Source organism: Cyclopterus lumpus, chromosome 24, assembly GCF_009769545.1.
Source record: "Cyclopterus lumpus isolate fCycLum1 chromosome 24, fCycLum1.pri, whole genome shotgun sequence".
In the NCBI taxonomy this organism is placed as follows: Eukaryota; Metazoa; Chordata; class Actinopteri; order Perciformes; family Cyclopteridae; genus Cyclopterus; species Cyclopterus lumpus.
In genome coordinates this window covers 17,698,136-17,714,312 of record NC_046989.1, presented here as the reverse complement: position 1 = coordinate 17,714,312, position 16,177 = coordinate 17,698,136, and the positions used below count along the sequence as shown (strand labels likewise).

The following is a 16,177-nucleotide window of genomic DNA, read 5'->3' as shown; positions in this document are numbered from 1 at the left end:
GTCAGATCTCCTCTGTATCCTGTCCAACAAAGGCACAAAATGGCTTTTTAAAAGCATTACCTGCATGTCAAATCTAATACATACAAGTATCTCAGTGCGTCTGTAATGTCAAATTTACCAAAACTGAGAGCGTGCAACTTTGAAGATCCAGAACCGGAAGAGGAAATTCGGCAGCTCACTCAAATCCAAAGTCCTCATCTAATATACTCCCGATCCGGGTACAGAACAATGCAGCGAGTGTTCAGTGTGCTCTCTTAGCCTGTGCAACCACAGTAATCACACAAGACGAAGGCTTGATGGTCATAAGGAAAGCATTTAATCAGCAGGATTATAGACCCAAATACACAGTCCAGCTGTAATTCATACAATGTATGCACATAAATGTCTCAATAGTAACACACTGGGGTCTACCCCATTTAAACAAGGAGCAAATCAAACTATACGTTTGTTATTTTATTCTTCAGCAACATATCTGGATTCATGCCCGACATGGTTTGCCTTGAAGGCTAACTTTGTGTCATCTTTGTAGTATTGAATTACTCAATTTGGAATTTGAGGCTGAACCCAACACAGGTTGAGCGGCTTTGAGTCGTCATGCAGCTTCTCAGTTTTGCTGTCGACCTTGCTGCTAGAACAGCAAACTGCATTCACTAGCTAGACTACACATGCACCTTTTTGCTAACGCAGTACATCATGCATTCTGCCCCTGGGAGACATGTTCACAACCTCAGTGAGCTACGGAGGAGTATTAGGGCCAGGTATGAGGAGGGAGGGAGGGAATAAAGTCAAAATGTTAAGCATGAATTCAAAATACCATTTGGAGAATTTGGTCGAAATATCAAGCATACAAATTGAAAATGTGAGAATAAATCAAAATAGTATTTATGCAAACATTTTGACTTCATTCTGAACATTTTTACTTCTTTTACGATTTATTGGCTCTAATACTATTCCGTACTAGCGGACATTTTACGGGTGTTTTTAAAGAAAAGAATAAAATTAAATAACACAAAACACTTTTTTCAACCCATAATTAGCCTTGTGCCCACCTCCATGGCCCCTCACACATGTCATGTTTTGCCCATAATCTCCAACAAAAATACAAAAATAAAAACCATACATGCAGTCAAGTCCAGTTTTCACTCTAAAAGTCAAAACTAAGTGCAGATTCTATTCCTTTAACAGTAATTTACACACTGAATTTGTGGTAATGTCTTGTGCACACGCCGTTTTACATCGGTCCAGTCAGCACTTGGAGTGCATAGACAATCTGAACAACCTCCCTTTCCCGCTCCAATGTTTAACAGGAAACCCCACATCAACACAACCTAAGAAAATCAAATTGCTAAGCCCCTCCCTCCCCACCCCCGCAACTGATAGTCACAGTGGCACTGTGAAGAAACAATCAATATATGATCCTCAATAGTGGAAAACAGGCCTTAAAGGGAGGTGTTTTTTTTCAGTATTGACATTCAGTGCTTAAAAGAGGTCTCGCTGAATGTGCAGACACATGATTTGTAATAACATTTCCAGACAGTAAGCGGCATCTTTTTAACCATTTAGGTTAAATATTACTTTACTTCATCCGGGCCATCTGCAGCAACAGATTCAAATGTAATGTCTATTCTTCAGACAGGAGGCATCGCCTGCCTCCCATTAAACAATGGATTGAGTAAACTCATCATTCAGTGCATTTTCTTAGTTTTCTTCACATTCAGCAGTGTGGTGTATTTTTTGGAGAGAAAGCATAGTGTGAGAACGTGTGACCTGTACAGAGCTGCTACATCGAGAACATCTTTTCAGTGAACACAGACTCAAACGTATTGGGTGCGGCCCCTGAAATGTCCAGTTTGTTCATATTAATTTGTTGAACCTACAGTTCTCATATCTGCTTATGTTGTCAGTCTCCTTTAAGCCTGTCAATTGTTTTTCTTTTTCCGAGCACTTTTTAAGGATGTCTCGTCTGTGCTTAAAAGGAATAGCTTGACATTTGAGGAACGTGCGCCCATTTCCCTTCTTGCTCAGTGTCTGATGCAAAGGTCAAAGCTCCTGACTTCGTCTCTGAGAGCGTCAGAAATAGTTTAGCACGTAATCCTTTTTACACTTTTGCACAAGTTACACGCACAAGATATAACACGCAAGCTAGCTGTGTGACATAACGTTGGCATCAATCAACAAGCCAATGTGGGTCCTCTCCAAATGGTTGAACTATTCCTTTAACTTCAAAGCCTTCAACGTACACATGACATTGGCTTCTTGCTTTACATATTAAAACAATAATGAAGGCAAATTTGGAAGGGTGAACCCCGTTGCTACGGCATGTTGAAAAGGTAAAGCACATAATGACTTAGGTCGTTTTTAGTAAAATACAAACATGTTATTTCAAAAGCCAAGTTACAAAGTAGTAATTTGTGACTTGATAGAAGGGGGCTTTCCATATATTCTATCTGACCAATCAGACATGCGCAGAATTTGCATCTTGTGCGACTTCGGCATCTGTGACCGGGCGATGTCGCAGCATCAACCAATAGCAAAGAAGTGCGCGTTCAGCCTGGCGGCCACCTCATCTACACATGTGCACATGCCCAACAATCCAACCTCCACGGCCAACATCACAACGTCGGTGCTGTGAATCCCTCACTTTCTCTAAATTTGAACTAAATTTGAGGCTAAATCTGTTTGGTGGCCCGCTCCCACTCCAAGGCGATTGTGCTCAAAGGGCTTAACCGAGGTGAAAACAAAACCAGCTGGTTCACAAATTTGAATACAAGCTAGCGACAAATGCTGAAAATGTAAGACAGTAACCAAGGTTAAAGAACAAATAAGAACAAACTGAAACTAAAAAGGAGCTGGCCAAGTCAATTTTCATTCAAGGCTTCTTCACTTCCTCCTCCTCTTCTTCTGCCTCTAATTCTATGCTCTCCAGCAGAGTGTGCTTCTCGTCCTCCCGCATGAGAGTGACAGGGTTGAGGTGAAAAATGTGCCTGTAAAAAAAGAAAGAAAAAAAGAAGAAGGAGACAAAAGGTTCAGCATTTTGAAGATTATTATTATTATTATTATTATTATTAAGTAAGAACGGTCAGCTTGGTCTCCGATGAAACGCTTAAGTACACCTTCCAGCAGATTATTTGCCCTCTCATAATCCCCACGACACAAACTCACTTGTGTTCACAGGTCGGGAAGAACATGTCCAAGATCTTGACAATGACCGCTGACCCGACGACGCCGATCACCACCACCCACATCACCAGGAAGAAAAGAGGCAGCGACTCGGAGCTGAAGCGCCTCAGACGCTCCCTCACTCCCTCCACCCACTGACACATAGCCTGAGGAGAGGATGCAGTCGTGAGCATTTTCCTTGCCGGCGCAAGGACTCGACCAGTACTGCATGCAAAGGCCAGAAAACAAACCAAAACAACAGAGTTTATGGGGAGGTTGTGTTGTTTAAAAAGCAGCATTCTGCCTTCTCACTGGAATTCCACGCGCTGTGTTAGCTGGCTCAAGATGAAAAACGGCTAGAAAAGTGCGGCGTGGGGTATTAAGTCTTTTTGGGAATGTGAGATCTAGTACATGTACAAATCCATGCATTTAAGGGCCACTACTGTGAGCTCTGGCAAACTTACCTTGGCTCCTACATACAATGAAGCGGGTGATCGCCGCTACAAGTCATGGCTAGAATAAATATTGGATGTTTACTTTCCCAGTTATGTTTCAAAAGACCCTGCCCCCCCCCAACGGCCTCCCACCCTCTACCTCATAACACACCTACTACCAACGTAAAACGGCTAGACCGCTCTGGGGCCGTACACACCGTACATCATCAACTAGGTCTGGCGTCAGACTTGGCTTACAGAGTAAGAGGATATGGATTCTTTGGGCGGAGTTTCCATCTGAATCTGGTCCGGCTGGCTCGGCTCCCTGACATCAAACTCATCGTCGTATCTGACATCGTACAGCAGGTCAGGGTCCATGCGAAGCGGAGTCTCTGGGAGCTTTCCCGGTGCTGCAATCTCCTCCTGCGTGGTCTCTGTGTGCTTCAGGGGGTACTGGCTGGTGGTCTGGGACATCAGCTGCTCTTCGTCTGATTTTTTTTAATTTTACAAAGCGCGGGAAAGTTTGAGAGTGCACACACTAAACTACTAGTATAGAGTATCTGCATTACAATAATAACGAGGCTCAGAAAAGGCGACGGGTTTTCATACCTTTTCTGGGATTTGGCGGATCTGTGACCACTACGTCGTTCTCCCTGGGAACCCTGAAGATCTCGCTGTGTCCAATGGGGTAGATGTTCGTAAACTGAGCCAGCTTCTGGAAATCTGGGCTCATCAGGATTTTTACCTCACACATGTCAGGCTGCTGGACCTACAGGATACAAACCCAAAGGGTGTGAAGTCATATCTGAATGCTAAAGTTACAAATTCATCAGTTCTAAAAAGATTTATATAATTTGTAAAGTTGCACGTTTCGAGGTAAAACAAAACAAACAAGGTTCAGAGTATAGTCTCTCTAATTAACATGATCAATAGATATTTACCTCTTTGCCCTCCATCTCGATCACTTCACTGAACACCTGCAGAGCCACCACCTCCTCTGAGTCGCTGTACAGCCGGTTCTGGCTCACCATCACCCGAGTGACCGTGGACACCAAGTCCCCAGACTCAAACTCACTGCTTCCATTGATGCCGTCTACTGGAAAAATAGAATTCAATGTACGCGCTTGTGCCATTCCTCCAACACTTTACATTTTTAACTTCCATCAATTCAACAGCAATAACCTTGTGTCTGTGACATTTCTGATTATGAACTAAATGTCAAGTCCTTCATCAAGTAAAACAGGTATTGTTTTTGTCAGACGGATTGCTTGTGATGGGAATATTTTCCAATATTAGTTGCCACCCTCGAAAGGACAGCAGGGGTTGTTAAAGTGCGACAGATAGAATTTAAGTATATTTTTTAATAAAGATGTGTGGGGCAACAATCTACAGTAAAAGAGGAACAAAATAGGCTTCACAATATGCTTAAAGTCCATTACTGATTCATGTATTGTACTGATTCTGCAATTTGTCTCACATTTTAAAGCAATTACAATTGAATGGCCCCACGGAATAATTCCTTCATAATAAGCGATCAACGTATATTCTGAAGGGTTAGATTCGTACTTTCTTCTGGTTTCTGTTATTATAGTTTGGTACTTGGATTGGTCACGTGTGATGCGAGGAAAACCCACAGAGAAGTGCTTGACAGTTGAACCTGGTGACCCCCGACAGCTCTACCGGGATGTCATTGACCAGCACCTGCTCTTCGCCCACCGATATGTTCAAATTGATCTGAGGAAAAAATACATACGATTGAAAAAATTACCCACCTCTGTACCTTCGTCTCCGTTACAAAAGTTGTCTTGTGACGTTACCGTATACCTGCAGGTTGTTGGAATCGTGCAGCTGCGTATCCGCGAGCGTCCCCGCCGTCACGTTGATCAGGATGTTTTCCTGGAGATCAATAATTAAAGAGAGGAGACAAGCAGACGTGAGGTTAGCGACACAATGGACGACCGGGGTGGGCGCTTAGCTAACGCGATGCTAACGTCAACATCACCGGGTTTGGCTCAGTACGCTGCTGTTGACACTTTACCGTATTCAGTTGCCTGGGCGAAGACTCCGTGCACGTCGCCGAGGCAAAAAGAAGCGAGATGACGCTCATTGCTATCGTTAACGTTAGACCTGTCGTTTCCATTTTGCGATAACAGACAGACGACAGCGTTCGTTAAAACAAAAACATTGAGCGAGACGTGTGAGCTGCGCACGCGCGAGGAGATTTCCAAAAACACTCTTCCCTCGCGAGACCGAGGACGTCAGCATGGCGGTGCTCCTTGAAACGACGTTGGGCGATATTGTCATTGATTTGTTCACAGAAGAAAGGCCCAAAAGTAAGAATATGAAGTTATACGCACGTGATGGAAGCTCGTCTCGTGAGCCGGTTGCTGATTGAGTTAACGCCCTCCGTTGACCGGGTGCTGCGTAGTATACAGTATGCTAGCTAAGGCTGTTAGCTTGCCTGCGTCTATTCATTTGCCTATTTACCATTCACATTAGCAACCAGTAAACCGGAAAGAACAACACAACCGAAATAAACCCCTCATTCCTTCATTTACGTGATTAGACGCGACGTGTGCGTAGTGATTTGCCTGTGTTTCACTGTCGTTGAAATGACTGTCGGTTTAACCTCTGTGCTCTTTTTTATTTTATTTCGCAGCTTGCCTAAACTTCCTGAAACTATGCAAGATAAAGTACTACAACTACTGCCTCATCCACAATGTCCAGGTACAACTTAACCGTTCCTTGCAGACTTGTGCAACAAAGGTTTGGATGTCGGGTGAACCGTGGCGCAAACTCGCCGTAGGAGGGCGCTATTGTGCCCTACCACGATTGAAAAAGCACAGACCTAGCGCCATAAAGTAACAGCTTCCAATGTAGATACATTTTTGCAAATCCAAACAATGCTGCAACACAACTTGCTATAATATTGTTGCCGCTCTTGTTCACTGAACTCTGATGACAAGCGAGAGAGTCTATGACTGCTGTCCTTGGCTTCTTGACTAGACACGTTCAGTGTGCAGTGAGGACACACACTGGGTCTCCAGAGCAAGTGGACGTGGGAGTGCTCAGGTTCCTTTTATCAGTAATCCAAAAATAATACCAGCCAATGTTGCAATGGCTATCTCTTATATACACCTTATTTACATTTACATAGTGCTCACCCCTTAGATTGCTGGGGGGAAATTTCGATATTGTTTAGTATATAATGCCTCTTTGTGATCATATTGTCACAACATTCTAAAATTCATCCAAGTGTGAGATCTTAACAAAGCAATGGACAGTTTTATCTCAAAAGTAACGTGTAGTGTATCTTGTGTTAATGATCAGGCTCTGGTGAAGACACCTAATTTATCGGTCCGGCTTTGAAGGTGGACGCTGTGTGAGATGCTGTAACACCGTGTTTGTCTCCTCTTCAGAGAGACTTCATTGTGCAGACCGGAGATCCCACTGGGACAGGACGTGGTGGAGAATCTATCTACAGGTCAGTCATCCTCACCGTCACGGTTTAATGTTGACATTTTTTTTAAACCGCAAGTTGAACACTGACACACTTTTTTCTCTCCTGTGTGTGATAATTAGCAAAATCTATGGGGACCAGGCCCGCTTTTTTGATGTGGAGAAAGCACCACGCATCAAACACAGGAAGAAGGGGACAGTGTCCATGGTGAACAATGGAAACAATCAGCATGGTTCCCAGGTGAATAAGATCTGCAGTCACGCAAGTTGCAAAAAGCAACATTAAATGCCTTGATCAGCTAAGTTGAAAAAATGTACTTGAATATCATTTATCGTATAAATCAGATGATTAGTTGTAGAATGCAAAAGAGTTACTGCTTTTTCAGTGGGAGTCATATTAAACTTACAGATCAAACGCTCCCTGCTGTGTATGTTGATGTATGTAATCTTTCATTCCTGTCCTCAGTTCCTTATAACCATGGGTGAGAACTTGGACTACCTGAATGGAGTCCACACTGTGTTTGGTGAAGTGACGGAAGGCATGGAAGTCTTGGACAAAATCAATGAGACCTTCGTGGACAAGGACTTTGTCCCATTTCAGGATATCAGGTGAACTAGAGTTCAAACTGGTCACAGAAGTCACTGTCTGGTTCATGTATAAAAGACACCGTTCAGTTTATTTTCATCTATTTTGAACAGACAGTAGTGCAAATTTGGTGAAAATGATCAAAATCTTTTCAAAATGAGGGTGCATTTTACCCACTGGAAACTTTAGAAATTTCTTTTCATTATAAAAATAAGAAACTCTTCTGTATAACACTGAACAAACCCTTTCCAAAAAGGTAAAAAAGGCCATGAAACTGAACAGCATCTTCAGTGCTATGAAACTGAAATTACTAAATGCAATGATTTCGCATGCAGGATGCGTTTCCATTCCCATCATGCACTGCACCGTTTGCCCCGCACCGTGACGGTATGCCACAAATACACAAACCGTTACAGATAATCCGCCTATACAGTCCATGGAGTAGCATCCCATCTGTCCAAAAATGCATGTATTATTTAGAAATAAAAACCTCAGAGCGTGCATTTTTCCAGTCATGAGATGAGAATGTCATTTTGTTACAGGGTAAACCACACGGTGATCCTGGAGGACCCTTTTGATGACCCTCCTGATTTGCCAGTGCCTGATGGATCGCCGGAGCCCACCAAAGAGCAGCTAGATGTGAGTTCAGTGATCCTGTTGATTCTTTAAGGGAAGTTCTTACTTTTCTTTTTCCCCTCAGACAAAAATATAAAGCCAACACTGTCTTGACTTAAGATAACCCGCTAACAAATTTCGAGACCTGAAACCAGAAACCTTATCTGGAGGGAGAAACATGACAAAATGGATACAGCAAATGTACAAACAGTATCTATTGCCTCAATAACGACAGCTGTTTCTGTGCAGAGCGGCCGAATCGGAGCGGACGAAGTGATCGACGATACGGATGGGAAAGCAGCGGAGGAGTTGGACGAGAGGTTGAAGGAGAAGGAAGCCAAGACTCAGGCCATCCTGCTGGAGATGGTGAGAAGAAGAGGCAACTGAAGATGTACCAACGGTGCCGTCTGAGACGTTTATACACTCTCTGTTGTCGTATATTCCTCCAGGTGGGTGACCTGCCTGATGCAGACATGAGGCCTCCAGAGAACGTGCTGTTTGTGTGCAAACTGAATCCAGTGACCACGGATGAGGACCTGGAAATCATCTTTTCTCGCTTTGGGACCATAAAAAGGTGACACTGCAAACATCCAAGTTTTATGATCAAAATGTTTATACTGGATTTGTGCATGTGGAAATTGTGCGTGTGTGTCTGAAACTTGTCTCATGTTGCTCCGTTGTGTGTAGCTGTGAGATCATCAGAGACTGGAAAAGTGGAGATTCCCTGTGTTACGCTTTCATTGAGTTTGATAAGGTGAGCATCTTGTGTTTCTACGTGATGGACGATATCAAATGACTACTGCGTATGTGCACTTTTGTGCGGTCTACATGCGTGTGTAGAAGTGTTAACAGTTTCAAGGCGAGTCCTTTTTTTATTTTTGTATCATTCTGTAGCTTCTCGGTATTCCCTATATGTATTCAAGTTTGGAGAAGCAGACAAGGAAACTATTACAGAAGCTAAACAATGTACTGCTGTGAACCCACGTTAGTTTGGATCCGAAAGTCACACTAAAACACAAACTAACTAATCGATCATTGCAGTGGCAGACCGGCAACTCAGCCAGGTAAAAACTCCTGTATGTGTCATTAAAGTCTTGTGGCTTGGACTGTAGCAAAGATAACGGCTTCAGTTCCCCATCGAAAAGAGAGAGAGAGAGAGATATATTATATTCATAGAATATTAATCTAATTTCTGGGTGTTAAGTGTAGACCTGGAGTCCGAACTTGGTTAACCTAGCTTGTCCGGAGTGAAAGAAAATGCTTGGAAACATGTGTCCTGTTTGTTTGAACAGACGGATTCATCAAAGCAGCCATTTGTGGTTTAATGTGTTGCGCGCCGCAACAATTACTTGGCGGATAACTGCAAGGCCCGGTTACCGAGTGTTGTTGTCACGGGTTGCCAGGTCTTTGCACACATTGTGACACAACAGAATCTTGTGCCTGTATTCGCCAACTGTGTGTGATGCCACTAGAGTGACACTGAATCTCCTTATTTCACTCTCTGAAAGAAAGGAAGCAAGCGTAGTTCCCAAACTGTTAAACTATGAGAGTATGTGCAATGAGGGTGACTTAACAAGACCCTCATGAACTATATTGCATAGACTTACAATATGTACTTCGTGTAGTGATGTATTGAGGTAAATATACATACATGTGATTTTCATTAATTCTTTTATTCAGGGAGCTCCCCTTTTTAAGTCACTTGTTATTGGTGTTTAAGACACAATGACGTATTTATGAGGACAGGAGTAGTATATCTCCTGGTGAAAGTGACATAAGGAGAAAACCCCTGCAGGAAGTGAATACTGGAAGTCAGTCATGAACTCCATTGTTTGTTGCTTTTATGACGTGTTGCTAATCATCACATGGGCTGCTGGAGTCATTACGATAGAGAAGCAATATTCTAGAGCTGTAGAAGCTGTACGAGAGCTTGGTACATTGTCGCCCCAGCTGTCCAGCGTGGGAGTAACAATGTGACCTTGGCTTCATTTCTCTGAACACCTTCAACCCTTTTTAAATAAGGCATGGCAACAGTATCGTGCACCATAGTGCTGGACGTGAAGTGCAGTGAACATTTAAACTACTAGAGGGCGCCGGGGAGGTTGTTGGAGATATACCGACTTCCACCAGTGACATGACATGCAGTGATATAGTGAAATAATGTTATCAAATAGTACAAATTCTTCTAAATGATAATATGATTATGAAAGATTAATAGTTTAAGTAAGTAGTCCTGAATTATCTATCAGTGTGTTTTCTGAGCGCCCTCTATAAACAGTCAATGAAGACCTTGCTTGTTCTTGGATATCTGAAGGCAGATACCAAGAGAATTCTTCAGAAATGTTTTTCCTGCCATTTTCTATCCTCCGATAAATTCATTTGCAGGAAAATGCTCCGCTTGTTTTCCTTTGGAATTGTTCATGTGTTCCTGGTTTGTAAATGTTATGTTTGGGCAGAAGAATGCGACAAGGAAGTTTGTTTGCAGCGCGACACAAGTTTAGTTTTTTATGTTGAAACGCGATTGTAACGGGTCCGTGTTACCCTCCCTCCCCCCTAGCACAGAGACACAGAAGACTCAAACTAGTTTACGGATCTTTATTCTTTGGGAGACAGTCGTGCTCTCGGCCTTGCCCCTGAGCGCCCTCCTGTGACCATCTTCCTGCTCCCGTCATGGCAACGTCCATCTCCTCTCCTTCCGTCCTACTGCCATTTTATAGAGAAAGCAAATCATTAGACCCAGCTGAGGCCAATTAGGCCTCCACCTGGTACCGTTCCCTGAGCGCACTCCCCCAATTCCCCCATGCAGCTGAGCCTAAACACGCCCCGCCACCACATACCTCCACCGCCCGACTTAGGCCAGGGTGCCATCCGGCCTAACCTCCCCCCCCCCCGTGAGAGCGGGAGAGGAAGTCGGCCACAACCATCTGCGTCCCCGGCCTATGGATCACTTTGAAATTAAAAGGCTGCAAAGCCAGATACCACAGAGTGATCCGGGCGTTAGTATCCTTCATGCGATGGAGCCACTGGAGCGGAGCGTGGTCCGAACAGAGGGTGAATGAGCGTCCCAGGAGGTAGTAGCGTAGGGAGTCGACCGCCCACCGGATGGCCAAGCACTCCTTCTCCACCGTGCTGTACCTGGCCTCCCTCTCCGACAGTTTGAGGCTGATGTACAGGACCGGGCGGTCAACCCCCTCCACCTGCTGGGACAAAACGGCCCTCTGTTCGACGCATTAGTCTGCAGAGTAAAGGGAAGAGAGAAGTTAGGGGTGTGGAGGAGCGGTTCCCCACAGAGAGCTTGCTTTACCTTCTCAAACACCAACTGGCACCGCTCCGTCCACTGGACCGGATCTGAGGCACCTTTCCGGGTCAGGTCGGTCAAGGGGCTGGTCAAATCTGCAAAATTTGGGATGAACCGCCTATAGTAACCCGCCAGCCCCAAAAACTGCCTCACCTCTTTTTTAGTCTTGGGTCGCAGGCAGGCTGCGATAAGCGGCAGTCTTGTCCACCTGTGGGCCCACCTGCCCGCCGCCCAAGTGGTACCCCAGATACCGTACCTCCCTCCGTCCAACTGCACACTTCCCTGGGTTGGCAGTGAGCCCCGCCTGCCTCAGGGACTCCAGCACCGCGCCCACCCGCTGCACATGCTCCGCCCAGGTGGTGCTGTGAATGATCACATCATCCAAGTAGGCGGCCGCATATGCAGCGTGCGGACGCAGCACCCGGTCCATGAGGCGTTGAAACGTGGCTGGGGCCCCAAACAACCCAAAGGGAAGGGTGGTGAATTGGTATAACCCATACGGAGTGGCAAAGGCCGTCTTTTCCCTGGACTCTGGCGACAGAGGAATCTGCCAGTAGCCCTTTGTTAAATCCAGTGTCGTAAAGAAAACTAAAACTGGTTTCCAAGGGTCCTTGAGCGGGTTCCAGTGGCTCCCCAGCAAAAGGGGAATTGTTTATTTTTGACTATTTCCATCCATAAGTAACACAATGACAACATGTATGACTGCATATTGGTCATGGGTTTCACACAAGTTGTATAACTTAGCATGTAACAGCAAATAATCTGTTAGATAGGGCACCCTGGGTCAAAATCATATTAAATGGGGGTCAGTGTTCTAATTTGTCTCAGTTTAGGAAAGTTTCTAAAACATTGTTTTAAACAGTTATCAAGACAATAATCAGCAGATAAATTGATAATGGAAATAGTTATTAGTTTGAGCTCTCATAAAGATGTCTATTAGTCGGAACATTGTATATTTGGTTTTATTACTCTTACTACCCATTTATAGTATGCCATTTGTTGATAACATTAATACATCATCTGTTTCTCCAGAACGTGACATTTAAATTCATTACACTTCCTCTATTACTGCTTCTTTTTTTTTTTAAATTATGCTTTCTGTCTCCAAAGCAAGAAAATTGTGAAAAGGCCTATTTCAAAATGGACAACGTGCTCATCGACGATCGCCGCATTCACGTAGACTTCAGCCAGTCGGTCTCAAAGATCAAATGGAAGGGCAAAGGTACTGAAGCCTGTTATGAATGTTTCTCTTTTTGTTCTGAAGGGTGAACATGTTAACTCTAATCCACATATCCTCCATATGCAGCTTTGAGTCAAATCTGACACTGTGATTTATAGCCTTCTCTGTTTCCTAGGTGGGAAGTATACTAAAGATGACTTCAATGCCTACGAGAAGGACGTGGAGAACCGAACCAAACTTGCCCTCAAGGATCAAGTGAAGCCAAAACAAGAGTATCCTTGTGTGTTAATAGGCAGGGATTTAGTTTTCCACTTCCTGTCATAACGGAGCAGTGTGCGCTATTCGAACTGGTGTGTTGGACATTTGATTTCTCAACCTCCGGGAGATTTCCATAACTTTCCCGATAGTTCCAAGTACGACCTGATAATTGAGGAGGAAGAGGAAGCGGCGAGCCACCGGCCCTCTGAGAAGAAGCACAAGGAGAAGAGGCATCATCATCATTCAGATGATGAGGACAGCAGGAAGTCCAGAAAGCACAAGGTATCCATCCTCAAGCCAACGCAACAATATTGCAGTATTGTGTTAACTCTTTCTTTGGTTATATTGGTAGGGTGTAGCACACAAGTCCAGATACCTGCCTGGGACGGGCGTTTTGATTGTGTTCATTACATATATGCATTATTAAAGGGGCTGATTTCAAAATTCAGAGCACATCTATAGCCTGCCCATAACTGAGCCGACAGCTAGAAGCTAACGGTGCTAACTAATGGTGTAAACAACAGCAACGCAGCAGAGGTCCAATGAGAAAACAAAACTATTTAGCCAAATGTTTCTCCTTCACAAAGGTCAACGGTGTCTTTACTCTTACTAACTGACCAAAGCCCCTTTCCCACTGGACAAAAAAAACCACCCACTAACATCTGGCTTTTGTCTTCAGTGGGAAAGGATCAAATCTGACTCATTCGTTCCTGGGAGAAATAATTCTGCAGTAGTTTGGGGTATTTTTTGGCTCAAGCTCCGATCGGCAGTGGCACAAATTCCGTCCATTGAAGAGAGGCTGAATAAGAAACATAGAAAAGAACGAGTAACCACGGTGACATTTCAATGCATTCCCCCGTGCAGCTTTCTACATTAACTCTGTTTTCCCGTGTGTTCGTGATGTCGAACATGTCAAACCAGGAAAAACTCAACTAAAAGGCAGGCCAGTCAAGTGTTGGCAATAGGAGGAGGCTAGTGACTGTATCAATTTTTTTCATTTTTAATTTCTGATTCAAATGCTCAGTGGTTTTGTAAAGACAACAAGGAAGCTGCAAGGAAAATCCTTTTTACATCTGTTAAGTCACAAATGAATCAACATTTTCTCTAGTTAAAAATGAGCCTACCATCAATCATTTCCACCATTTGAGCAAAGAGTTAGTTAATTGTAAGCGTGCAGTAACCAGGTTGTTGACCGATGGACCACAGCCTCTTTCCAAAGAGCAGGTTTACTTATTCTGATCATTGTTGAGTAAACGCCACACACTTGGAACAGCAGCCGATGTAAATGGAGCTCGGTAAACCGAATCCTTCGAGCACGCACAGTGAGATCCTATACTACCATACTCTGCAGTATGAATGTGTGTGTATATATATATATATATATATATATACATACATACATACATACATACATACATACATACATACATACATACACACATGTGTATATATACATGCTTTGTTTCCAGGAAGTACAGATCCCCTTTCAACTGGTCCCTTAGTGGTTTGAAACTGCATAGAAAGAGCTTAACTAATAGGTTGCCGATGCTCATTCCCCTCATATTATCTGTACATTAAGATTTAGTATCACATCAAATCCTTTCTAAAGTTAATCACCTGCCACAAAAACTTGGTTGGGTTCAGTCAGGTGATATAAACAGGTTGTAGATTGTCTTCTTTACAAACTGATTGTGTGGTCTGTTGTATACAAGGAGAACACAACTGTGCAATAAGAACAGAGTAACATCCCCAGCATTGGTAACAAGAAACTGGAAGCTTTGCATGGAAATGTGTGACTCGAAAGAGGGACAGGTTTCCGGTGTTAATAATGCAGCCAACAAGCTGGCAACGCGTTGCCGTTACAAAGCACTTCTTCAAATGTTACATTGGAAATAGAAGGTTAAAACTTCATCCTTCAGTTTGTCGCAGACAATCACCGTCAGCACATCTGGAGCGTGCTGAAAACGTGGTTTTCCCAGGAATGGGATGGAAAGAAGTATAGAGTAGAATAAATGGTAAATACTCGAGTACAAGCCTTGAACTTGTACTCCGTTACATTCCACCACTGACGGTGTCACTGTGACATTTCCAGGACGACAGGGACAACCGGCGAGACCGAAAGACGGGACGCCAGCGCTCTCAATCCCGCTCACGCTCACGTTCCCGCTCCAGAGACCGGGACCACAAACACAGCAAATCCCAGCACCCACATGGGAAGGAGGGCCGCGATAGGGGCCACGGCCACAAGGACCGGAGCCGCAGCAGCTCCTCCAAGAGGTCCAATGAGAAAGAGAGGAGTAGGTACAGGTGAGGGAGCCACAGAGAGGTCACCCACATTCAGCATGAATTATATGGTATCTAAATATTCACTACTGGCTTTCTTTGACATCATTTTGAGTTATTGTCACATTGTCTTGAAGAACAAAAACAAGTGTTTGCAAACTTCTTTTTTAAATCTATATTAAAAAGAATCCCCCAAAATGTGACTTTTCTTTTTTCTTTTCATTAATAATTTACACAGCAGTAGAGCACCTTTTATTGGACGCAGGGCGGCGGTGGGGAGTTGCCCGGGGGACGACACTGCAACCCGTTTAGCGAGTGCCGTCTGCAGTGTTCTTGGAGAATAGAGTCCTTTAAGTAAAGTGTTGAGTCCAGGACGTGTGACAGTATTCCTGCACTGCGGTTATATAACCTTTTACTTTTAGTTAATCTGTTAATGTCATTTATATTCCCCCTCTTGGTATTTACGGTACTTCCACTTTCCACACTGATCAGTTTAGAACTAAAGTAGGAGGTGATTAATATCACACCCTTTGACTTTAGTTTCTAATAAATGTGGGCATGGAAAATGTCTGTCTCCAAAACATTGAGGGGATTCACCTCGTAGATCTGGGTGCTGCAACATCCCAACCTCTCATTCCACAAACTCAAAAGCCAACGTGGTTCGAGGAATGTTAAGGTGTAAGACAAGTTAAAAAATACAACAAAAGTCATCTTATAAACTAGATTTGTATTTATTTTAACTGATCTCACATTCAAAACGCTTTCTGATGGAATGCCCTGTTTTAGTTCAACCCTTGCGTTCTGTCAACTGGCAACGCATTCACTTGCAGTCCAGTTCTAAAGAAGTCCACTGACAAACATGTCGGCTCGGTTCCCAGAAAACATGTGTGACATGATGCTTAAAG

At 43.8% G+C, this 16,177-nt stretch overlaps 2 protein-coding genes across 3 annotated transcripts; one reads left to right on the top strand and one right to left on the bottom strand.

The window, feature by feature from the left end:
- Positions 1-293: 293 nt before the first annotated feature.
- On the bottom strand, positions 294-5,815 carry ginm1 (glycoprotein integral membrane 1). 2 transcript variants are annotated; one of them, XM_034527321.1, is made up of 8 exons: positions 5,632-5,815; positions 5,418-5,489; positions 5,228-5,327; positions 4,535-4,689; positions 4,203-4,362; positions 3,852-4,081; positions 3,163-3,326; positions 294-2,984 (listed from the first exon to the last, which is right to left on the bottom strand). In XM_034527321.1, the coding sequence occupies exons 1-8, from the start codon at positions 5,731-5,733 to the stop codon at positions 2,870-2,872; spliced, it is 1,098 nt and encodes a 365-aa protein (XP_034383212.1). In that variant the 5' UTR covers positions 5,734-5,815; the 3' UTR covers positions 294-2,869. The 2 variants fall into 2 exon arrangements, with proteins under 2 accessions (XP_034383212.1, XP_034383213.1); XM_034527322.1 differs by having other exon boundaries at positions 4,535-4,686; positions 5,632-5,814.
- On the top strand, positions 5,816-15,474 carry ppil4 (peptidylprolyl isomerase (cyclophilin)-like 4). Its single transcript, XM_034527320.1, has 13 exons — positions 5,816-5,926; positions 6,253-6,320; positions 7,013-7,077; positions 7,176-7,293; positions 7,519-7,661; positions 8,181-8,277; positions 8,503-8,619; positions 8,703-8,827; positions 8,941-9,007; positions 12,662-12,773; positions 12,907-13,003; positions 13,139-13,271; positions 15,082-15,474. The coding sequence occupies exons 1-13, from the start codon at positions 5,857-5,859 to the stop codon at positions 15,298-15,300; spliced, it is 1,431 nt and encodes a 476-aa protein (XP_034383211.1). The 5' UTR covers positions 5,816-5,856; the 3' UTR covers positions 15,301-15,474.
- The last annotated feature ends 703 nt before the right edge of the window (positions 15,475-16,177 follow it).